Raw genomic sequence first — 21,265 nt, 5'->3', positions numbered from 1 at the left:
TCCTGAAACCAGCAAAAACCCAGGGCTGTTTTTTACCAGGGAGTTGCAAGTTTTCTGAAATGTTCTGCTCTTCTACAAGGTCCGAGGAAACATGACAGAAGTAGTGCAAAAGAGGCCCTCCTGATTTCAAAGCTAGTAGTCATAGTGTCAGTCTTAGCCTACTCCTTGGATTAGCAGGACTCAAAGATGTTTAAATTGTTCATACACAGGTTTCTGTGGTAACAAAGATTATAATAATTTATTCCCAGAGCAAATCTAGGGATATTGTTCATTGCCCTACAAAGTCTCAGCTCTGCCAGGTTCTCTTTGGAAGTTAGCTGCTCCGAGTGTTTTTAATTCAAACTTTAGAATCTTCTTCAGTCTTAGTATTAACTGCTATCCCAGATTTCTAGAGTCCCAGAAGGAGGCCTTTAGGAAGCCCCTTCCCTCATCCCCGCTTTCACTGTAGTTGAGCCTGGCACCAGTCCATGAGGTTAGCCTCTTAGAGGGCTGTGGTTGAGATGTTGCATTTGCACATTTGTCATTGTTAGAAGTGAGTAGCTCTGTCCCTGGAGGGTGAATTGAAGCTCATTCATCTGGAGAAGACTGTCAGTGACAGGCGCCCGCTTCCTCCTCCCAGCCCAGGCAGGGCGGCCTCCTGAAACGGGTAGTGTACTCTTGTAGGACATTACTGCTTCAACGGTACATCAGAAACATTCTTAACTAATGTTTTAAAATAAAGAACAAGTCTTCCATAACCTTAGTTTTGTTAGAATTTGTATCAGGAAACAGGAAAGATGGTTTACAAAAGTCAGCCTTTCAGCCTTAGCCACATACCGCTCTCGTGTGTCTGATCTGTAGTAGATAATATTTAGTATAGTTTTTTGCTTCTTAATTTAAGCATTTTTTCTGGGTTCTACAGAGTCACAAAATTGGAAGAATATAAATTGAAATAAAATTGTACTAGTAGTGACTCGAGAGTGGAAAGCAGAAACACAGTGACAGACTGGCCTCCTAAATGGTGGGCAGGGGTGCTGGGTATTAGTACACTCACTCACCTTACCAGGGATCTTTGTCACTTCCAAATTGCTAATTCAGCGATCAACCTCAAATTTTATATTTGTTTTTCAAAATGCCTTCTTTAGGCAGTGATGCAGTAGAAGGTGCAGATTCATGAACACATCTAATTTAAGCTTTCTCCTTCCGTGTAACATCGTAAAATGTACATTTGAGGGATAATATTTTTTAAAGTTTTATGTTCTACAAAATTCAGCTTAGGTCATATTTTACAGTAATTTTTAAACAAAGAGAAATCTAAAATCAGCTCTGTAGATTGTCATCATGAAGAAAAGAAGTGCCTCTTTGCTCAGGTCCAGTTGACACCGGAAAGTGGAATTGTAATCTTCAGGGAGTATAATTTTCAGTTTCCCTGCATTTTTATGTTTAGGCATTGCAGGATTCTGATAGTTAGCAGTCTTACAGAAAGCTGATAATCCCTAACTGTAACACTGCAAACAACAGCCTTAATAGTATATAATTTTTCTTATGCCTTTATGTACTTAAGTTGGGTGGAGGAGTGAAAATCAAAGGTTATTTCCATTGCCCTTGTTTACTCTGGCATTTAAATTCCCGGAAAGTGCCTCTGATATTCAACTACCTACGCCTCTATCATTCATAACTCAATTTGCAGCTGGGGAAGGATGTGTCTCCGCACCGTGTATTCAGTTGGTCCGTGGTATTGCTAATGGAATTGGCAAGCCTATTCATTTAGAAACATGGATAAGTGATCACAGCCCTAGTAGTCGCTACAGAGCAGCATTCTCAGCACAGTCAGAGCTGCAGCACAGGAAGTATGACACAACTTGAAAGATTGTTTCTGGCTACATGAGTAGTGTCAATGAGACAGTTGGATGGGAAGGTAAAGACTGTAGTTCAAATGAAGTAGCATCATTCAGGAAAGAGTCCAGCTGTCAGTGCTTTTGAGAACCCAGTTGAAGCACAGTTTTGCTCTTAACATATGGGACATCATCCTTGTTTCTTTTTCCGTGTCTGATGAGGATGGCCTTGGGTCCATCTTGATGTTTTAATGCTATTTTTTTTTATTTGAAAAATAGCCTTGTGTTCAAATAAACCTCATCTTTGCTTAAAGTAAGCATCCATTCACCTGTCAAATGAAAGTAGCACTTAGAATTTTTATTTCCTTCCTTGGAAAACAGCTGCAAAGTACATTTTTATTTGAAGATACCAGCAATTCTTTCCTGATGCCCTTGGTTCCTTAGCTTTTCTTGCATTATTGCCCACACCAGGAGACCCTCTTTGTGAAGTTACTGTTAAGGCAGGTTAGAGCGCTTGTAAAGCTTGTTAGTTACAGGCTCTGGGATTTTCAAGTTTCTGCCACCAACTTTCAGTGTGACCTGCATTATGACTCTGTATAATTTCCTTAGCATAGAGCTAAAAAGTTGGTCCTCATAAGCAGGTAATCAGTCTGTGAGAAATAAAACACCATTGGTGCTTTTGTCATTTGTTCTGTAAAGGTCAGGGATGGGGGTAGGTATACATTTGTTTTCCTTTGCAGTCAAGAGAGAAAAATTCTCAAAGATCTTTCTATGGTGTTCCTTCTTCTAGGTTGCCAACTTGGCCTGTTCCATCTCAAACAATGAGGAAGGCGTAAAGCTTGTTCGGATGTCTGCAAGCCAGCTAGAAGCCCTCTGTCCTCAGGTAAAGTACAAACAGCGATGTTTAAGGTACCACCAAATTGGATTTTGGTTAGAATGGAGATGAAGTTTATTTTGTTGGTTTTGTTTTTAAGATTTTAGATTGAAGCTTTGAGGACAAAACACTGATCCAGAGTCCATGTAGCTTGGAGAAATTTATGTTTAACTTCAAGTGACATTTCCTTGGGGCATCACATGTTACTACCCCTTGCCCTTCATTAAAAATGCATAATGTCCTCCACTCGCAAATGGAGGTGGGCAGTGGCCACACTGCTCAGCCTGCACCATCCTTGAGGGAGGGCTGTCTGCAACATCTGGCAGTCCTGGAAGCCTAAAAGTATAATAGCTGCCCACCTACACTCCATCTTAATGCCCGGTATTTGGATCTCTGTGTGGGAGGGAACAAGATTCAAGAGCTAGAACCCTGACTCTGTAATGTCTTAAAGAGGCTTTCTAATATAGATATTAATCACATGATTCAGCCAGTTACCGAAGGAACAGCTTGAGAACTTTTCTCCGTTGAATGGCATTTTGGAGCCTGGTGATGAGGCTGTGTTAAGTATCTGGGCCTCGAGAAAGACTGAAGCACACAGAATAAGGGTTGCTTTGTTAAGTGCCCGCTATGTTGCCTGCCTCCCGTGAGGGGTACTGATCCTGTTTGTATGGCCCGGTAGCCTCTGCCCCTCACAGGTGTTTCTAAGCAGTGTAGGTACTGTTTTAGTGGAAGGGGTTGCCTCTCTCATTTCCCAAATAAGGAATGCTCCTGGGCATACTCCGAGGATTTGCGTTAACTTCTCTCTGAATGTCCTGCCAGATAGCAGTAACCACGAATAAAGGGGAATAAAGCAAAGGAAGTGGAGTCATAGACTAGAGGTCACAGGAATGCAGTTTCTATGTTATGTCTGCCACCAACTTTAAAATATACTGTGACCAATACTTTGGCTCTTTCATATAAATAATTCCCAGCATTCAAGGTAGGCAACCGAAATAAGTAAAGCCTGGTTAGTAATCTGGGATGCTAACTGGAACACAGATTAGTTAGGGCATTTGTTCTCATTCTCAACTATATGTATAAGTTTGCCAGTGAGAGTTGCTTTGTCTAAATATTTGTGTGATGGGCCAGTTGTGAATCCACATTATCTGATGGACATTTCCTCAGCTTTAATCCAGTCATGAAATCTCCTGGTGATTGATGGCGGTACTGATAATAAACAACAGTGGATTCAGTCACCTGCAGAAAGTTCATGGATGACCAAGTTGTATAAGATAAATTTAGAGCAGATTTCTAAAGATTTGGCATTCTTTCCTCAAGTTTGCCTTTTTACCCTGTCAGCACTTTGTTTTTAATGTCTGGTTCTCCATTTGGTTTTGAAATGCTTGAAAAGCGACAATGCTTTCACATATAGCCTGAAACAGATGGTAACATACGCTGATCACACCTACCAAGAGTGTTTATATAAATGATCTTAGAGCCTTGAAAAGAATCAAAGAGGGAGTCTAGTAGACCCTGATGAAAATGATGGTGTGCAGAGAACATGTGGCTGGGCCATGTTGCATGGGTTTGAGCTTGCCAGCAGAAGGCATCGTTTCTCCCTCTTCATTGTAGTTTCATTTCTCCTTCTAGAAGAGACCTCAAGGAGAGTGGGCTTAGACAGAGTGCCCAGACCACACTTGATGTTGCATATCTGTCCTGGATAAAAAGGTGTTTCTCTGGGTGTGATTATTCTCCCAGATTCTCACCTAGGCTCACTCCTACTCTTGCTCGAAAACGGGGCTGGGCAGGTTCAGTAATGGCAAATACAGTAGGCATTGGCATGGTAATGACAAACTGGGTAGCATGTGCCATTTCTAAATGAGGCAGCTGTGACCCCACTCCAACCCATTATTGCTAGATCCTTTCATTATTTTTAAAGAGAAGTCAGCAATTCAGATTTTTCTGTCAAGTCTCAATTTTAGACAATCAGTAACTAATTTAAATTTCTTTAATTCTTTGAGGAGAGTAAACCAAACTTTTCTGGAAGCTGCATCTGGCCTACTCTGGCCTATGTGTTTTATGCTCAAAGGGCCTCTTCTTCATGGTAGCTGATGGATTAGAGTGGAGCCCTCTCCTTACTCTTCAGCCTGTTGGTGGGCAGTGATCTTAGGTGCCAGAGGGTCCTAACCCTGAGTTCTTCCCCTCCAGAGTCACTGGCTTGTTTGGTAAATAGACTCCAGGCAAGTTAATTAACTTAACTAGGCTAGTTAATTCACCAGGAGTTTAAGATAATGTTTAATATGCTGTAGCATGTAGACAGTTTTTTTTTGAACAAGATTCACTCTGAGCTAACATCCATTGCCAGTCTTCTGCTTTTTTTGCTTGAGGAAGAGCAGCCCTGAGCTAACATCTGTGCCAGTCTTCCTCTATTTTGTATGTGGTTCGCTGCAATAGTATGGCTGATGAGTTGTGTAGGTCTGCGCCTCAGATCCAAACCTGCAAACCCAGGCCACCAAAGCGGAGTGCACCAGACCTAACCACTATGCCACAGGCTGGCCCCAAACATTTTTTTTTTTTTCATTTTTTTTTTTATTGAGTTATTGATAGGTTACAATCTTGTGAAATTTCAGTTGTACATTAATGTTTGTCAGTCATGTTGTAGGTGCACCACTTCACCCTTTGTGCCCACCCCCCACCCCACCTTTCCCCTGGTATCCACTAAACTGTTCTTGGTCCATAGTTTTAAATTCCTCATATGAGTGGAGTCATACACAGATTATCTTTCTCTTGCTGGCTTATTTCACTTAACATCATTCTCTCAAGGTCCATCCATGTTATTGCAAATGGAATGATTTTGTTCTGTTTTGCAGCTGAGTAGTATTCCATTGTATATATGTACCACATCTTCTTTATCCATTCGTCTGCCAAACAGTTATTTTTTAAAGTGTATTTTTTGTTTTATTTTTAGGCTAGTGTCGACCTCCGTCCATAGTATGGAATACATGTTGCTTTTTTCCAGCTGCTTTTTGTGCCTCACGTCAGTGGCTACATGTAGGCAGACCTGGCCTCTCTGCTGGGGACACCCTCCTTGTGCAGCTTGCCTAGGGGCTGCTTTTCCCTGGTCCCACCTACACTTTGTTCTAAAGTGCTAACTTTTTTGGCAGTTAGGCAACTTTAACTCCAAATATTTAAGATATTAAAGTTGAGTTGAGGAGGATCCCAACTAGGGGGAAAAAAAGCACCTACAGTTTTTGGTGATTTTCCTCTTACCATGAGCAAGAAAGGAAGTAGGTCAGCTTTCTTCCCTGCATTGCCTTCTGCTTTGTGGCTGCGCTGTCTCACTCTGTCAGAAAGTGGACCCACCTCCAGCTGAGCAGAGAGCCCCTGCCCCACATGCTTTTACATGGAAACAGTCAAACTGTTTTGGGGAAGGACCTGAATCTGTACCCCACATATCTCTGACATCATCTTGCTTGTGGATGTGCCCAAGTCTTAGTCCACGGTAGCTGCTTAAAATATTTCAGTTCTTCAGTTCATTTGGTGCTGGCCAGTGGGGAGGGGAGAAAAACAAAACCCTGCCAACAGCAGGTTTCTGACAACTGAGTCTTTAAAATTGGAGGAGAGCATTTTGAACATGATCTCACTTATTATTTTATTTTTCTTAGTTCATTATGCAAGAATGAGCATTGTATGTTAATTTAATGCAAATTAAGTTAACACAAATTTAAATAACTGCAACTCTGGCACTTTAATTCATAAAACCAGGGCTGACAGGTGACACAGCTGTTAAGTTTGCAGGTTCCGCTTCAGCGGCCCAAGGTCCACCAGTTCGGATCCCGGGTGTGGACCTACGTACTGCCTGTCAAGCCATGCTGTGGTAGGCGTCCCACATATAAAGTAGAGGAAGATAGGTACGGATGTTAGCTCAGGACCAGTCTTCCTCAGCAAAAAGAGGAGGATTGGCAGCAGATGTTAGCTCAGGGCTAATCTTCCTCAAAAATAAAAATCATATAATCTGGTTTAATGCATGGCTTTTCTTGGAAATCTACACAAGGGTGAGTTAAGTATTTGAAGCTGCTGCTTATCTACATTTCTTTCTTTCTTTCTTTTTACTTCTCACTAGCTAAATTGAGAAATAACTTAGGAAATTGTCCATTCTTTCTTCTGCCTCCTTAGATTTATCTTCCGTATTGCTTCTTCTCCTATTGTGCTTGGGGGGACACTGATCATTTTCATGGCTGACAGGCTTGACAAGCATCAAATAAGCACAAACCCAGACAGACCTGGCCTATAGGTGGTAAGAGAATATGCCAGGGTAGCCTGCAGCCTTGGCTCTCACTCATCTATTATTTCACAATTATAGGACCATCTACCTTTGAATCACCTCACTTTTCCACTTCTGATAGTCTGTAATCTTTTCTTACAAAGTAATTTCACGGAAGAACTCAAAGGAGATGCTTCTGACCAAAAGTTTCTCTCAGCATTTTCTGTACCGCCCCCCCGCAAGGGAGGTCTGCAGCGAATAGGCCCCCAGAGACGTTGCTGCTCCTTGTAAGGCTTGCATTTTGATAATTCATCTGTTGTTTTCTTGTCTTGTAAAGTCTGATTTCCATATCATAAAAGTTGGAAAGTGTTTCCTTCTCTTCTGTTTTCTTGAAAAGTCTGTATAATTGGTATTAGTCATGCTTTATCTGTTTGGGAGAATTTACCAGTGAAGATGCCTTGCCTGGAGTTTTCTTCCTGGGAAAGTTTTTAACAATGAATTCAGTTGCTTTAATAGATACAACGATATTCAGATTAGCTGTTTCTTCTTGGATGACCTTTGGTAATTTGTATTTCATCTATTGCTACTCTGTTATTTTCTTCTGCTTGCTTTGGGTTTAATTTGCCCTTTTAGTAGTTTCTAAAGTTGGAAGCTTTTAGATCATTGATTTGAGACCTTTTCTAATGTAACACTTAAACATTTACTGCTGTAAATTTCTCTGAAAGCACTGCTTTAGCTGCATCCCACAAATGTTTTTGTGTTCGTTAAATTGTATGGTTGGGATAGTCAACAAAGACCTCACCGAGAAAGTGACGTAGAAGCCAAGACCTGAAGGAGATGACAGAGCAAGACTTGGAGGGTGTCAGGGGAGAGCGCTCCAGGTAGAGGGAACAGCAAATGCAGAGACTTTGAAGAAGGGAGTCACATATCTAACAGGAGTTTGGGTGCTGTAAGACCTTTTAGAGCCATGATCCAGGCCTTTTGCTTTTTACTCTGAAAGACATGGGAAGCCATTGAAGTGTTTTTCAGTAGAGGATTGACGTGATCTAACCCAGGTTTTAACAAGGTCTCTCTGACTTCTTTGAGGAAGGATGGGAGCAGAGAGACCCCTCAGGAAGCTGTGGTAAGCAGAATAATGCCCCCCAAAGATATCCGTTTCCTAATTTCTGAAGCCTGTGAATATGTTACCTTATATGGCAAAAGGGAGTTTGCAGAGGTAAATAAACTAAGGATCTTTAGATGATGAGATTATCCTAGATTATCCAGGTGGGTCCTCAGTGTACTCACAAGGGTCCTTATATGAGGGAGGCAAGGGTGTCAGAGTCAGAGAAGGAGATGTGATCATGAAAGGAAGAGTTGGAGTGATGTGGCCACAAGCCAAGAAATGTGGGCAGCCTCTAGAAGTTGGAAAAGGCAAGGACTAGATTCTCCCTTAGAGCCTCCAGAATGAACAGTGCTACTGGCACTTTGATTTTAGCTCTGTAAGACCCGTTTTAGACTTCTGACCTCCAGAACTATAAGGTAATACATTTGCGTTGTTTTAGACTCAGCTGTTTTTGTGGTAATACGTTATAGTGGCAATAGGAAACCAAAACAGAAGCTATGGTAATAAACCAGGCAAGAGGAGAGTGGAAGTGGGCACTGGTTAGAGTCTGGATATATAAAGGTAGAATTTATTGAAGGATTAGATGTGAGGTGGAGGGGAAAGAGAAGAGTCAGGGAAAACTCCAGGGTTTTGAGCCTAAGCAGCTGGAAGGATGGAGTTGTCATTTGTTTTGATAGGGAAAAGTGGTTTGGGAGAAGAGCTAAGGAGCTCGCTTTTGGATATGTTAATTTTCTGGTGCTTGTTAGATATGCCGGATGCAAAGTCAAGTTTAGGGGAGAGGTCTGGGCAGGATGTATATATATGTGATTCGTTAGCACATAAATGGTGCTTAAAGCCATGAGCCTGGATGAGATCACCAATGAAGTGAGTTACCTAGAATAAAAAGGTCTAGGAACTAAAATTGGGGTTCTCTCTGGAGCTAGAGGGGATGAGCAGTTTCCAGCAAAGCAGACTGAGGAAGAGTTATTAAAACCAGAACACCAGAAGCTGGTTCTGTCTCGGAAGACAAGTGAAAAAGGTGTTATTAGGAAGGGTGATTATTCATGTCAAATGGTTATAGACTGTGAACTGAGACTTGATCCTTGGATTCAGCAACATATATAGAGGTCACAAGTGACCTTGTACAAAAGAAGTTAGGGTAGAGTTTAGGGGAGATAAGCTTGACTGGAGTGGGTTCAAGAGAGAAGAGAAGAACTGAGTATAGCAAGTTGACAGCTCTTTCAAGTTTTATGTAAGGTTTATGGAGACATGGGGTGGTAGCATCAGGTGGATATGGAATTGAAAGTGTTTTTATGTTTAGCTGATGGAAATAATCCAGTAGAGGGGAAATATTGATAATATAGACTAGAGCAGGGAGAATTGCTAGAGCAATGTCCTGGAGCAGAGGAGAGGAAGAGATCCAGTGGCCAAGTGGAGAGGTTGGTCTGAGATAGGAGCATAGATAAGATCATCCATAATTAAAAATAGGTAAGACAGAGTATGTGGAACAGATGCCAGTAGGTGGGTAGATGTGGTGATAGGAATCTGTAGACATTCTCTTTTGATGGCATTCATCTTCTCATTTAAATAAGAAGCAGAATTATAATCTGAGAGTGATGATGCTGGCCAAGGGTTTATAGGTTTGAGGAGAAGGTATGAAACAATTACTCATTAGAGTCCAGACTTGAGAGGAAGAGATTGATTGCACTAAGGAAATGTAGTTCTTTTGCTCTCCCCAACATTGAGTCTACTTGAAGTTGAGTGGTCAAGAGTTTTAAAGCAAGATCCATTCAGCATGGTTGGGAGCAGGAAATCATGTTTTATTTTGGACATGTTTATTTTGAAATATCTGAGACATCTGAGTAGAGCTATTGGGTATGTATCCTGTGATATGAGTTGGGGGCTAGAATGACTGGTCTAGGTTGGAGATGTGGGAGTATTTGGCAGATAGATGGTATGTAAAATCATGAAACTAGATGAAATTGCTCTTGGGTGGGAAGAGCGTAGAAAGAGGAGAGAAGGCAGCATAGGTTGAGCCTTGAGGAACTCCAACATTAGTGGAAGACAAGACAGCAAAGGAGACTAAGAAGAAATAGCCAGAATGGTAGAAATAAAACAGAAAAAGTATTTGACAAAATCTAACTTCCAGGCCTGATAAGAATGTTTTGTAGACTAGGAATAGAAGAGAATTTCCTCAGCCTGATAACATCATACTTAGTGGTGAAAGGCTGAGTACTTTCCCCCTACAATCAGAAACAAAAATGTCCTATTCAACATTGTACTGGAGGTTTTAGCCGACAGCAGTATTTTAAAAGTTGCCATTCAATATGGTGGTAGAGCCCAAAGAGTTTTGGGCTTTTTGCAAATTTAATAGGCAAAAATAGTAGTCACATTAATTAGCATTTTTTTTTAAAGATTTTATTTTTTCCTTTTTCTCCCCAAAGCCCCCCAGTACATAGTTGTATATTCTTCGTTGTGGGTCCTTCTAGTTGTGGTACGTGGGACGCTGCCTCAGCGTGGCTTGATGAGCGGTGCCATGTCTGCGCCCAGGATTCGAACCAACGAAACACTGGGCCGCCGGCAGCGGAGCGCGCGAACTTAACCACTCGGCCTCGTGGCCAGCCCCTAATTAGCATTTCTTTGATTGTAAGTGAGAGTAAACTTTTCCCCTCAGCTGTTTCCTAGTCATTTACAGTTCACCTTAGGCAGGCTGTCCATGTCTTTCTCACATTTTTCTACTGGTATTTTGGTGTTATCTGTAATGACTTAGCTAATACTATGTACTTCACCTGTCATATATAGTTAAATACAGAAATAATATAGTCAGATTTATAAATTGACTTCTCCCATTGTTATTTGGAAATAGAGGAGAATTTTCTAAGACATAAGAATTTAAGTATTCAGTAAATGGATAAATAAATACATTCATCTAGCCGTGTTATTTTTAATTTAACTCTTATCTGTCTGGAAATAATCTTAACACATAAATATAAGTATGAAATGAGGCTATAAATTTATTTTTATCCAAATAGATTATCAATATAAAAATAATGTACCATACCCCACTGATTTGTGATGTCACTTTTATCATACATTGAATTCCACTCTATCATAGGATCTGTTTTTAGACTATTCTAAGTACTTTAGCTTTAACTTATATTTAAACTATCTTTCTTCATTACTCTTGCTCTCTATCCCCCAGATTTTTGGCTCTTCTCATCTATTTGTTGCTCTGGATTAATTTGTCAATAAGTAGGTCAGTCTTCCTACCCCTAAACATGGATGTGTTTCTGTTTATTCAACTTTTTAAAATGTACCTCAAACAAGTTTAGTCACTTCTTGTTACTTCAGTCCTGGTAGTTTCTTTACAGATTTAATCCCACATATTTCCTATTAATTACTTTTCATGAAGATTTGACACAACTCTCATTTTCTGTTCTAACTTTTTTCTGGTATATAGAAATATTGTCTTTAGCTACGTTAATGAACTCTTATTAATTGTTAAGAGTTTTTCTTTTCAGTTGGCTCACTTCAATTTCCTAGATAAACAAAGAGCATTTGCATTGAAAAGTAATTTTGTTGTCACCTTTGTAAACAGCTTTTTCTATTACTTCCATTTCCCATGTCATTTCATAGGCCAGAAAGACCATTATATTATTATGTAGCTAACGGTGATGGTAGGTATGTATACTGATCAAAAGCATCTTGATTTTTAAGGTAAATAATTGTAGAGTTTCACCACTAAGTATGATGTTGGATGATTATTTAAAGTAGTATTTTAAGTATCTTTCTATTCCTCATTTACTAAAAATCATCAGAAATGAGTATTTAATTTATGAAATGTCCTTTGTAAATAATTTTATAATCAAAATGAGAAAGTTAACCTGAGACAAGGTGCAAGTTAACTTAGGGTGCTTTTCCTCCATTATATTCTATGGGATTCGATATATTATAGAACAAAGAGAGCAATTTTCTCTTTGTCGTGAAAATATTAGTATTTAAAAACGTACAATTAATTCTTTGCCAGTGTTTACTTGGCTGTCTTAGGAAACATTTTCTTCAGCCATATATTCTTACAAGGTCTGGCTCCACTCTGATTCATTGATACATTAGTGAATTAATGAGTTAATTAGTGAAGAGAGTAGTCCACAGTTGTTAGCCACCTGGTGGGAAATGAATGACAAGGAGGAAAAGAACCAAAGAACAAGCCTTGAAATGATGAAAATGTAGGAGATCACAGCAGTAACATATAAGAAAGATAGGATACCTCTTCCTCCAAATAATTTATTGTCCAAACCTATACGCTTTTGAAAGTAGTGGGCTATTATAATTAATAACTGGCATGGCCCGGTCCCCTATGCCTGTGAATCTATAATTGATAGTCTGTCATTTCCAATTGTTTAGGAAGGACGAGGAACAGTTGCACCAGTCTGGGGGGTCTGATTCCTCTTCAGTTGGTTAACTCCAGTCCTGGGGGGCTAAGTTGATAACATCACTCTGGAACACCCCTCCAATATACTAAGCTAGTTATGGAAATCCACGTAGTAATATCATTCCATTTATATGAAATGTCTGGAATAGGCAAATCCATAGAGACAGAAAGTTAAGTTAGTGGTTGTTAGGAGATAGGGTTAAGGAATGTTGAGGGAAATGGGGAATGATACACTTAATGGAAATGGGTTTTTTGGAGTGATAAAAATGTTTTAAAAATGATTGTGGTGAGCCGGCATGGTGGCGTAGTGGTTGGGTTTGCGCACTCTGCTTCCGCAGCCCAGGGTTCGTGGGTTTGGATCCCAGGCGTGGACCTGCACACTGCTCATTGGGCCATGCTGTGGCAGTGTCCCATGTACAAGGTGGAGGAAGATTACCACGGATGTTGGCTCAGGGACAGTCTTCCGCAAGCAAAAAGAGGAAGATTCACAATGGATATTAGCTGAGGGCCAATCATCCTCACCAAAAAGCCCAAAATGATTGTGTTGATGGTTGCACAACTGTGAATATAATGAGAATCAGTGATTTGTACAGGTTAAATGGGTAAATTATTTGGTATGTGAAGTATATCTCGATAAAGCTTTTTTTAAGAAATAACTTTTTATGTCTCAGAAAAATGCCTGCACTTGGAATACAGTATATTTTTCATAAATCTACTTTGATAATGTATCAAGAACCTGAAATGCCAGATGTTCAACACATGATTATTAAGAATGGGGGGCAACTGGAACAAACCTAGCTATCCTACAATAGGAAAATAGCTACGTATTATCCATAAGAGTGGAATAATAAACAGTTAATGTTTTTACCATATATTTAATGATAAGGAGAAGTATTTAAAAGAAGAAACAGGATAGTCAATTTTATGTAGTATGTAATTCCAATTGTGTATTTTTTGTTGTGCATACATATATGTGTATATGAGGAGAAAAAAGCCTGGAACATAATGTCAAAATTATAAATAGTTGCTATCACAGAGTGGAGAGATTAGAGATATTTTTATATGTTTATAATTGTCCATAGTTTCAGTGTATGTATTACTTCTACTTTCACATATAAAACATTAATACTTCTCTACTTCATCTTTGTGAATGTTATGGTGAAACGTGGTATCATGTGTCCTCATGAAATGCATGTGAGACAAAGCCGTAGCCACTCTACTGGCCAAATTGTCCCACTTGTTTTATTTTCATGACTCTGAGAAAGTAAACCCTGAACTTTAATATCTTTGCAGGTTATCAATGCTGCATTGGCTTTAGCAGCAAAACCACAGAGTAAACTGGCCCAAGAGAACATGGATCTTTTTAAAGAACAGTGGGAAAAACAAGTCCGTGTTCTCACAGATGCTGTCGATGACATTACTTCCATTGATGACTTCTTGGCTGTCTCAGGTAATGAGCTGGTTCCCCAGAGAAGAATGTGATGATGTACATAATTACTTTTGCCTAAGTTACAGTAATGGACAATAAAACGCCCCCAAGTCTGGGCAGGTAAATTATTCTAGCAATAATATTGTGCTGGTTATTATTTTAATTAAAAAAAAAAGTACCACTGATTCCTGAGCAGTGAGAAGTGGGGTTGGAGTTATTTCCGTTGTGGTGGGCTTGGTCTTGATATAAGAAGCACTAAATGGAAAGTGGGCTGGCAGAGGTTTTTCTCTGTTTGTACAGAGTAAGATCTTGCAACTGTGACCTGTATAGCACCATAACCATCTACCCGTCTTGCTGCTGTTGTATTTAGAAAAACCTTGACCTATGTCCTGGTAGAGGCTGTGGTTATTTGTTATGAAGCTGTGAAACTTAGGAGAAAGGATTGCCAACATTATCACCTTTAGTTTCTTTTGTAAAATAATTTTGTCCACTTCCTGGAAACCTTCTCCTTCCCTCTTCCTCAGAAATGATCATAGTTTAACTGCCTACTTTTTGAAAGACTCTCTGTCTGCGTGATGCACAGATAGAAAACAGAGAGGAAATATTTAAGTGCCATTTAATTATGAACTTGCAAAAAATAAATCTGGGTAATTCACCTCACAAAAACAGTTGATTTCATTATATAAACATAAACTGGTAATGACATAGTAAATTGCATTCATATAGAAAATGTCTGTCAACTGCAATTCACTGTTTATCACACAGAGATAAATTTCAATCCATCTCCTTAGAGTTGAGCAAGTATAAATGCATTCTCTATTTGACAGAGCCTTCGCTGCCCTTGGCTGCACTGCTTGCTCTCTGGAGGTGCCAGGCTTCTTGAGGCCAGTGGCTGTGGGCAGTCAGTGGCTGGGTACTTGTAGGGCTGAAACTACCTGTCACCCCAGGGAACCACAGGCTGGAACGTGGGAGATGTGAGCGGCAATGGGGATTGAAACAGAAGTGGGGCTCAAGTACAGGCACAGCACAGTCCTCCAGCAGTGACCTATATAAGGTGACAGTGTGTTCCGCATACCAATCTTCCCTGTCTCTGCCCGCTCTCCTTGGGATTGGTAGCTTTGGCTCTTCTTGAGTGAGTGGGGAGCAGGTAATCTGTAAACTGCAAAAAAAAGAGAGGGTAAACCATGCTGCTGCAACACCGCCAAATTGCAGGTGTTGGTACTTTAAACCACAAAACCCATTTGCAAGCATATCTTTGCAGGTGCCAAAAATGCAGCAATGGCTTTTTTGGGAAATCTTGGCCTTCTGTTGTTTTTCCCAATGAAGTACTGAATTATTCTTTTTCAGAGGTTTAGAGAAAAACATTCCACCTTCACAGCACACTTTTAAGCAAACAACAAATTCTGAAATCTAAATGCAAAGCCCCCCTCGGAGATAGATATTCCATTCCTAAACTTACTTTCTTGTGATTAGGGTGAGTATATCTCAAGCTAGGTCTCAAGGGATTTTCAGTCCTTCTTACAGCAAAATAAAATGTAATAGAATCAAATGTCCCTTGTGCAACATTCTTCAAATCAGAGAACAAAAGGGATTCTGCAGTAGCATTTAGTGGGATCTGGGCAGTATCTTTAGGGTATAGGACATAAAACAGAAGAATGGTAGAGAGAAATCAAATTCTTTAACAGATACACTTTTGTCTAGTGAGGATGTTCAATTTTTATGCAAATAGGGAACGTATAAGAGTTGGTTTGATGGAAAGGAGGTTAGACAGTTTCTGTTTAGCAAATAAAAACACGGAACAATTCTTTTGGTCAGAAAGTGGTGGTGGTTTCAGAGTAGCTAAATTTTAAAGGTCTACCCTAGTGTGTTTCTCTAATGTTTTGTTGCAGGCTTGCTTAGCAATGTCAAGTAAATAAATAATTAACGGGGCAAGGTTGTTATTCACAATTCCCCTGATTTATGATGTGCTTTTTGGGGTCTTGGGATGAAGTGAAGGGATAGGCAGATCCCTGTGCAGAGTTCTACTGGATTGACCAGTTAATTTTTAGCATTCAGACTCCTGACGGCTTTATCACTTTTTATGTGGGGTGACTTGAGATGTCTCCTCATCTCACCTGATACACAGCCTTGGTGGGGAAGTGGCTGGCTAGCATTGAGAGGAACCCCACTTTTAAATGGGCAAGCCCCCATTTATCCCCAGTCCTTGGCCCTTGTGCATCTCTAGATGTGCACTGTGGATTGTAGAGCAGGTGTCATCTGGAGCAGTCATGGGCAATCTTTAGACAAGAAGCCATGTCTTGGCTTCACCCTGATCTGCCCCTATGCCCATTTCCCCTTGCCCTGAGGTACACTGGTGCTTCAGTGGTCCCATCAGTGAGGTGGGCATGTTTCTGGCCAGAGGGGCTGCCAGGAAAGTGCCCCAGCACAGCGTCTGGCTTAAGGTTGGTGGGTTTCATAAAATTTTGTGGAACAAAGGGTCAGGATGCCGCTTCTCCTTGGAGTGCTTATTCTCTACAGTATTCTGGGGCCTTGTGGCCCTTTGGCAGTGTGAGAGGTTTTGTGGAATATTTCCGCTAATGATTTTCCACCATCAGATGCCCTCTTGGAATCCATGGGCCTGTATGTTTGCTGTAGCCCTGCCCACTCACTGAGAACCCATCAAAGAGGAAATTATTTAGGGAATAGGGCTGAGAGACCCTTTGCTGCTTTATCTCTATTGTTCCTGGATATTCTGTCCCATTGGTTCTAGAAGTTCCCTCATACTTATCACATGGGATATTCTGAATTTGTGGCTCAAAAAGTAGTGTTCAATGGGGCTGGCCTGGTGGTGTAGTGGTTATGTTTGTGCACTCTGCTTTGGCGGCCTGGGGTTCGCTGGTTTGGATCCCAGGTGCAGACCTACGCACTGCTTATCAAGCTGTGCTGTGGCAGGCGTCTGACATATAAAATAGAGGAGGATGGGCACAGATGTTAGCTCAGGGCTAATCTTCCTCAAAAAAAAAAAAAAAGTAGTGGTCAATCTTGTGTATAACCTGGTGAAGCCACCAAGAGCCTGATACCATGAGGCTGCAGAGCAGGGGGAACTTGGGTCACTGTATATCAAATATGAGACAGTGGCACTTGAAAATAGAGAGGGACATGCATCCCACCCCCAGGGAAGAGCGTGTAGGGACTCCTTTTTCCCAAGCTGTTCTATTCAGAACGTTGCCTTGTAAATACTGGAGATGATTTAGGATGCTAGAGAGCATTCGGCAACCCATGAATATATTTATATTGACTGATCCCTTAAGGACAGTGGTTTGAAATATTTCATTTGAATTATATTTGATAAACATATGGAAATGCAGTTTACTTTCTGATTTGTTTACTCTGCTTACATGTGGAAGTTTTGGTTCTTTTTTTTTTTTAATGCAAGTGGTTGGTTAGAATGGTTCTAATTGGGTTCATTACATTTCTTTACCAGATGCTCTTGGAAACAAATAATATTGTATTACATACTTTGGGGCAACATCTAAGAGTGGTAATTTGTACTTTTTCTTCATTAAGTCTTGGTAGGCCCAAATAATTCGGTCTGATTGGGCGGTCATTAAATAAAAGGATTATTGTACCTAATTTTTGTTTTTGTGTTTCGTAGCAAAAATGCAAAACTGAAGATAGAGTTCTCTCTTTTGAGGAAATGGTATAGGTAGTGGTGACGGTAGGTTTGATTTCTGACTCGCATGCCCAGTAGCTGTGTGACTTTGGGCAAGTTACTCAATACTTCTGTGCCCCATTTTCCTTGTTAATTAATGGTGACTTTTAAAAAAATCGCTACCATATAGATGAGTTAAATGCCAAGCACTCAGAATATTTCTTGTTATAGATTAAAGTCCTCTATATAACTATTAATATTATCATCTCCCATGTGTGCATAAGGTTGCACCGATAAAGAGGTCCAGAACAAATGGTATACAGGACAGGCCCTGTTACACATTGTGGGCTGAAGTGTAAGTTCATGCAGCCTTTCTGGAGAATGCCACTTGGCTTGGTTCCTGGAGGGCAATTAGGTACCGTACATCTAGTTTAAACATATATGCCTTTTGACTTAGTAATCCCATTGCTAGAAATTTTCCCCAGGGATATATACACAACTGTTTGCCAAAATACCTATACAAGGATGTTCACATCAACCAAAATGTCTAAGAGAAGATGGGATAAGTGAATTATGATGCCTCCATCTATTTAACCAGGGTCCTGTGCAGCCATTAAAATTGATGAGGTAGCTCTGTAGAGGCAGACCCAGAAAGGTTTTCAAATGAAAAACAGATATAATAGTGTCCATAATATGATCCCTTGTAGATATGCTGTTTTGTGTGTGTGCATGATTTTTTTCCTGTTAGAAGCACCTACAAATAAAGACTATATTGAACAATCAGAGTCTTTAATGGGGTGAAGATTGGTGTGTCTATTCAGAATGGAACCATCCTGAGTTTCCTTGGAAATTCAATTAAAGTTAGAGTGGGTACCTCCTAACCTCCCATGCTTGCACATGTCCAGTGGAAACTTACCTCCTCCCTAGGGCTTAAGTGTAGAGAGCAGGATTGGTGTTGTGTCCTGGGTGTGTGGCGGCCCCAGCTGGCTGGGCCTTCCCTAGAGACAGCTGTTGAGTGAAGGTAGAGAACAGTACTTGAGTCAGCTTCCTGGAATAGATGGCTTCCTTTGTCACTAATGAATGGCAAACCCTTCTCTGGTTTGGGTTCTTCTGGAAGAAAGGCAGTATGAATTCAAGAAAGTCTAAATTGATTTTTTAAAACATAGGTGTCTAGACGAAGGTTAACAAATCCTTGGTGGAAGTTGGGCCACTTTCTTTAATGAACAAAAAAGAATGCTATGCTTCATTGATTCCAAGATATGCTTCCCCCCTAGGTATTAACAATCCTGAAACAGGGATGAGTCTTAAAATCAATGATATGAGAAAACATTGGTTCATAGTTTATTTAGCAACATCTTTTCTTTCCTTTTTATTCCTTTCCTTTTACTTTGCTTTCCTTAGTGATACAAGATACAAGTGTAAATGTTGTGTTAGAGTCAGTAGAAGTGGCCGTTTTTAACCCAAGGCCTAGGATGGTGGGCAGGCTCTGTAGCTGTCTGTTTAGTTCAAATTAACATGTAGAGAGTTTGTATGTGAAAGATGCCTCTGCAGGGCTCCAAATCCATTTATTCTTATAATTGGTTCAAATATCCCCCCTAAAATTTATGTAAAAAGTTTAACGTATTTTCTCTTTTAATAGTACAGTGGTGTAAATAAACCCTAGAAAGTCTCTTAATTTTTGAACTAGTAGATGCTAAATTATGATCATCTTAGCTATACCGTGGTAATTCATTTTCCCCTTCTACAACAGGAGTTCTTACTATATTCTGGTTTTCCCTGGAAAGATGTTTATTTTACGTATGTATGTATGTATGAATGAATGAATTTTAGAGCAATTTTATGTTCACAGCAAAATCAAGAGGAAGGGAAGGTACAGAGATTTCCCATCTCTCTGCTGACCCTACACTTGCGTAGCCTCCCTCATTATCAGCATCCCCCACCATAGTGGCATGTTTGTTAAAATTGATGAACCTACATTGACACATCATTATCACCCAGAGTCCATGATGTACATTACTCTTCACTCTTGGTGGTGTACATTCTATAAGTTTGGACAAATGTATCCATCATTATAGTATCATATAGTGTATTCACTGCCCTAAAGATACTCTGTGCTCCACCTGTTCATCCCTGCCCCCTTTAACCCCGGGCATCATCTCTATAGTTTTGCCTTTTCCGGAATGTCATATAGTTGGAATCATATAGTATGTAGGCTTTTGAGACTGGCTTCTTTCACTTAATATGCATTTAAATATGCATTTAAGGTTGCTCCATGTCTTTTCATGGCTTGAAGCATATTTAGCACTGCATAATATTCCATTGTCTGGATGTACCATAGTTTATCTGTTCAACGAAAGACATCTTGGTGGCTTCCAAGTTTTGGCAGTTCTGAATAAAGCTATTACAAACATCTCTGTGGCTATGAGTTTTCAACTCCTTTGGATAAATACGAAGGAGTGCAATTGTTGGATCATATGGTAAAAGTATGTATAGTTTTGTAGGAAAGCAGTTTTTACCGAGTCCCTTTTTAATTCTTTCACGTTATTATTTCTTTCTCATTGTGATTTTTTCATCTTATTCCATTATACCTGTGGTCTCAGAACAAAGAGACTCTTAGGGATCTACAAAGAGGAAGGCCTTGGTTCTCGAGGCCTAAGGGGATCCTGAAGCCCAAAGGCAGGGCATTGTGATGGCTTTATTCTTTGCTAGATCTGCTAAGTACCACTTTGCCTCTGGCTTCCCTTTGGACAAGAGGAACCAGCACCATGACCACTTTCTTGTTCTAGGTACCTTAAGAGGTCAAAGTTATTGTTATCTCCCTTCCAGACACTGTCATGTAAAACGCCTATGTTAGCGGACTATGAGAGAAGGGTAACGACTTTTGGAAATGGATTAAATCAGGAACCAGTCCTGGATAATGACATGTCAAAAGCATGACGTAGGGCTGGCAGAGAATTGGCCAGATGTGTTTCTTAAACACATTACATTTGCCCTGATTCTTCTGGCTCTTCCGGAAGAACTAGGACTACTATTCTGTCACCTGTTATTCCAGGTACTTTCTTGGTTTAAGGGAGTAAGCATGTCTTTACCAGACATTGCTTCTAAGAGTTCTTACATGTCTTGAAGAAAGCTCCTTGCCAAGCAGGAAGGAAACGGCCAGGTGATGGCCTGGGGACTTCCCTGTGTGCCCTCACCCACCCACCTTATGAAGTCTGGGCAGCCCTGTCATTTGGGCTGTTTGCTGGTGTCTGCAGTTCTGGATGAGTGAGAACATTCTCTTTCCCATTCTGGGTCTGCCCCTACAGACTGGCCTCATCCACGTTAAAGGCTTTGTAGTGCCCATAATTTATTACCGATTCTGATTTCTAACATTTTGGTTGCTTCCACTTTGCTATTATAGTTGAGGTTGAAGCAAACTCCTTACTCTGGGGTTCCTGAAATCCAGTGTCAAGCTTTTTGCTTTGAGGAAAAATAGGTTTGGTGGGTTCTCCAAATTCGGCTCTGTGACTGGTAGGAGCCACTTGTCAGTTTAATCGGATACACGGGTTTCTGCAAATGTCACAACAGGCCCACCTGCATCCTAACGGGGTCACTAAATGTTTTGCCTCAGGTGGGCCCCCTCGGCACCCTCCAGAAGATGCTTCAGCCTGCTTTCTGGCAACTCCTATCCCAAGGCTATGCTGGCTTCTTGGTAGACTGTCTGAATACCTTTGGCATCTACTGGAGGGAGGGCTCAGGGACTAGGAGGATAAAGCCTT

General features: G+C 40.5%; 1 protein-coding gene across 2 annotated transcripts in view; it reads left to right on the top strand.

The window, feature by feature from the left end:
• The window catches only part of CTNNA1 (catenin alpha 1), a 182,397-nt gene that overhangs the window by 146,679 nt on the left and 14,453 nt on the right, over nucleotides 1–21,265 (top strand). For both annotated transcript variants that reach the window (XM_046665466.1, XM_046665467.1), the window contains exons 10-11: nucleotides 2,605–2,697; nucleotides 13,741–13,897. In XM_046665466.1, coding sequence (XP_046521422.1) covers nucleotides 2,605–2,697; nucleotides 13,741–13,897 — 250 coding nt within the window. The remainder of the gene's footprint in view (nucleotides 1–2,604; nucleotides 2,698–13,740; nucleotides 13,898–21,265) is intronic.

This window comes from Equus quagga, chromosome 7 (assembly GCF_021613505.1).
Source record: "Equus quagga isolate Etosha38 chromosome 7, UCLA_HA_Equagga_1.0, whole genome shotgun sequence".
NCBI classification, from domain to species: Eukaryota; Metazoa; Chordata; class Mammalia; order Perissodactyla; family Equidae; genus Equus; species Equus quagga.
This window is presented reverse-complemented; position numbering and strand designations above follow the sequence as displayed.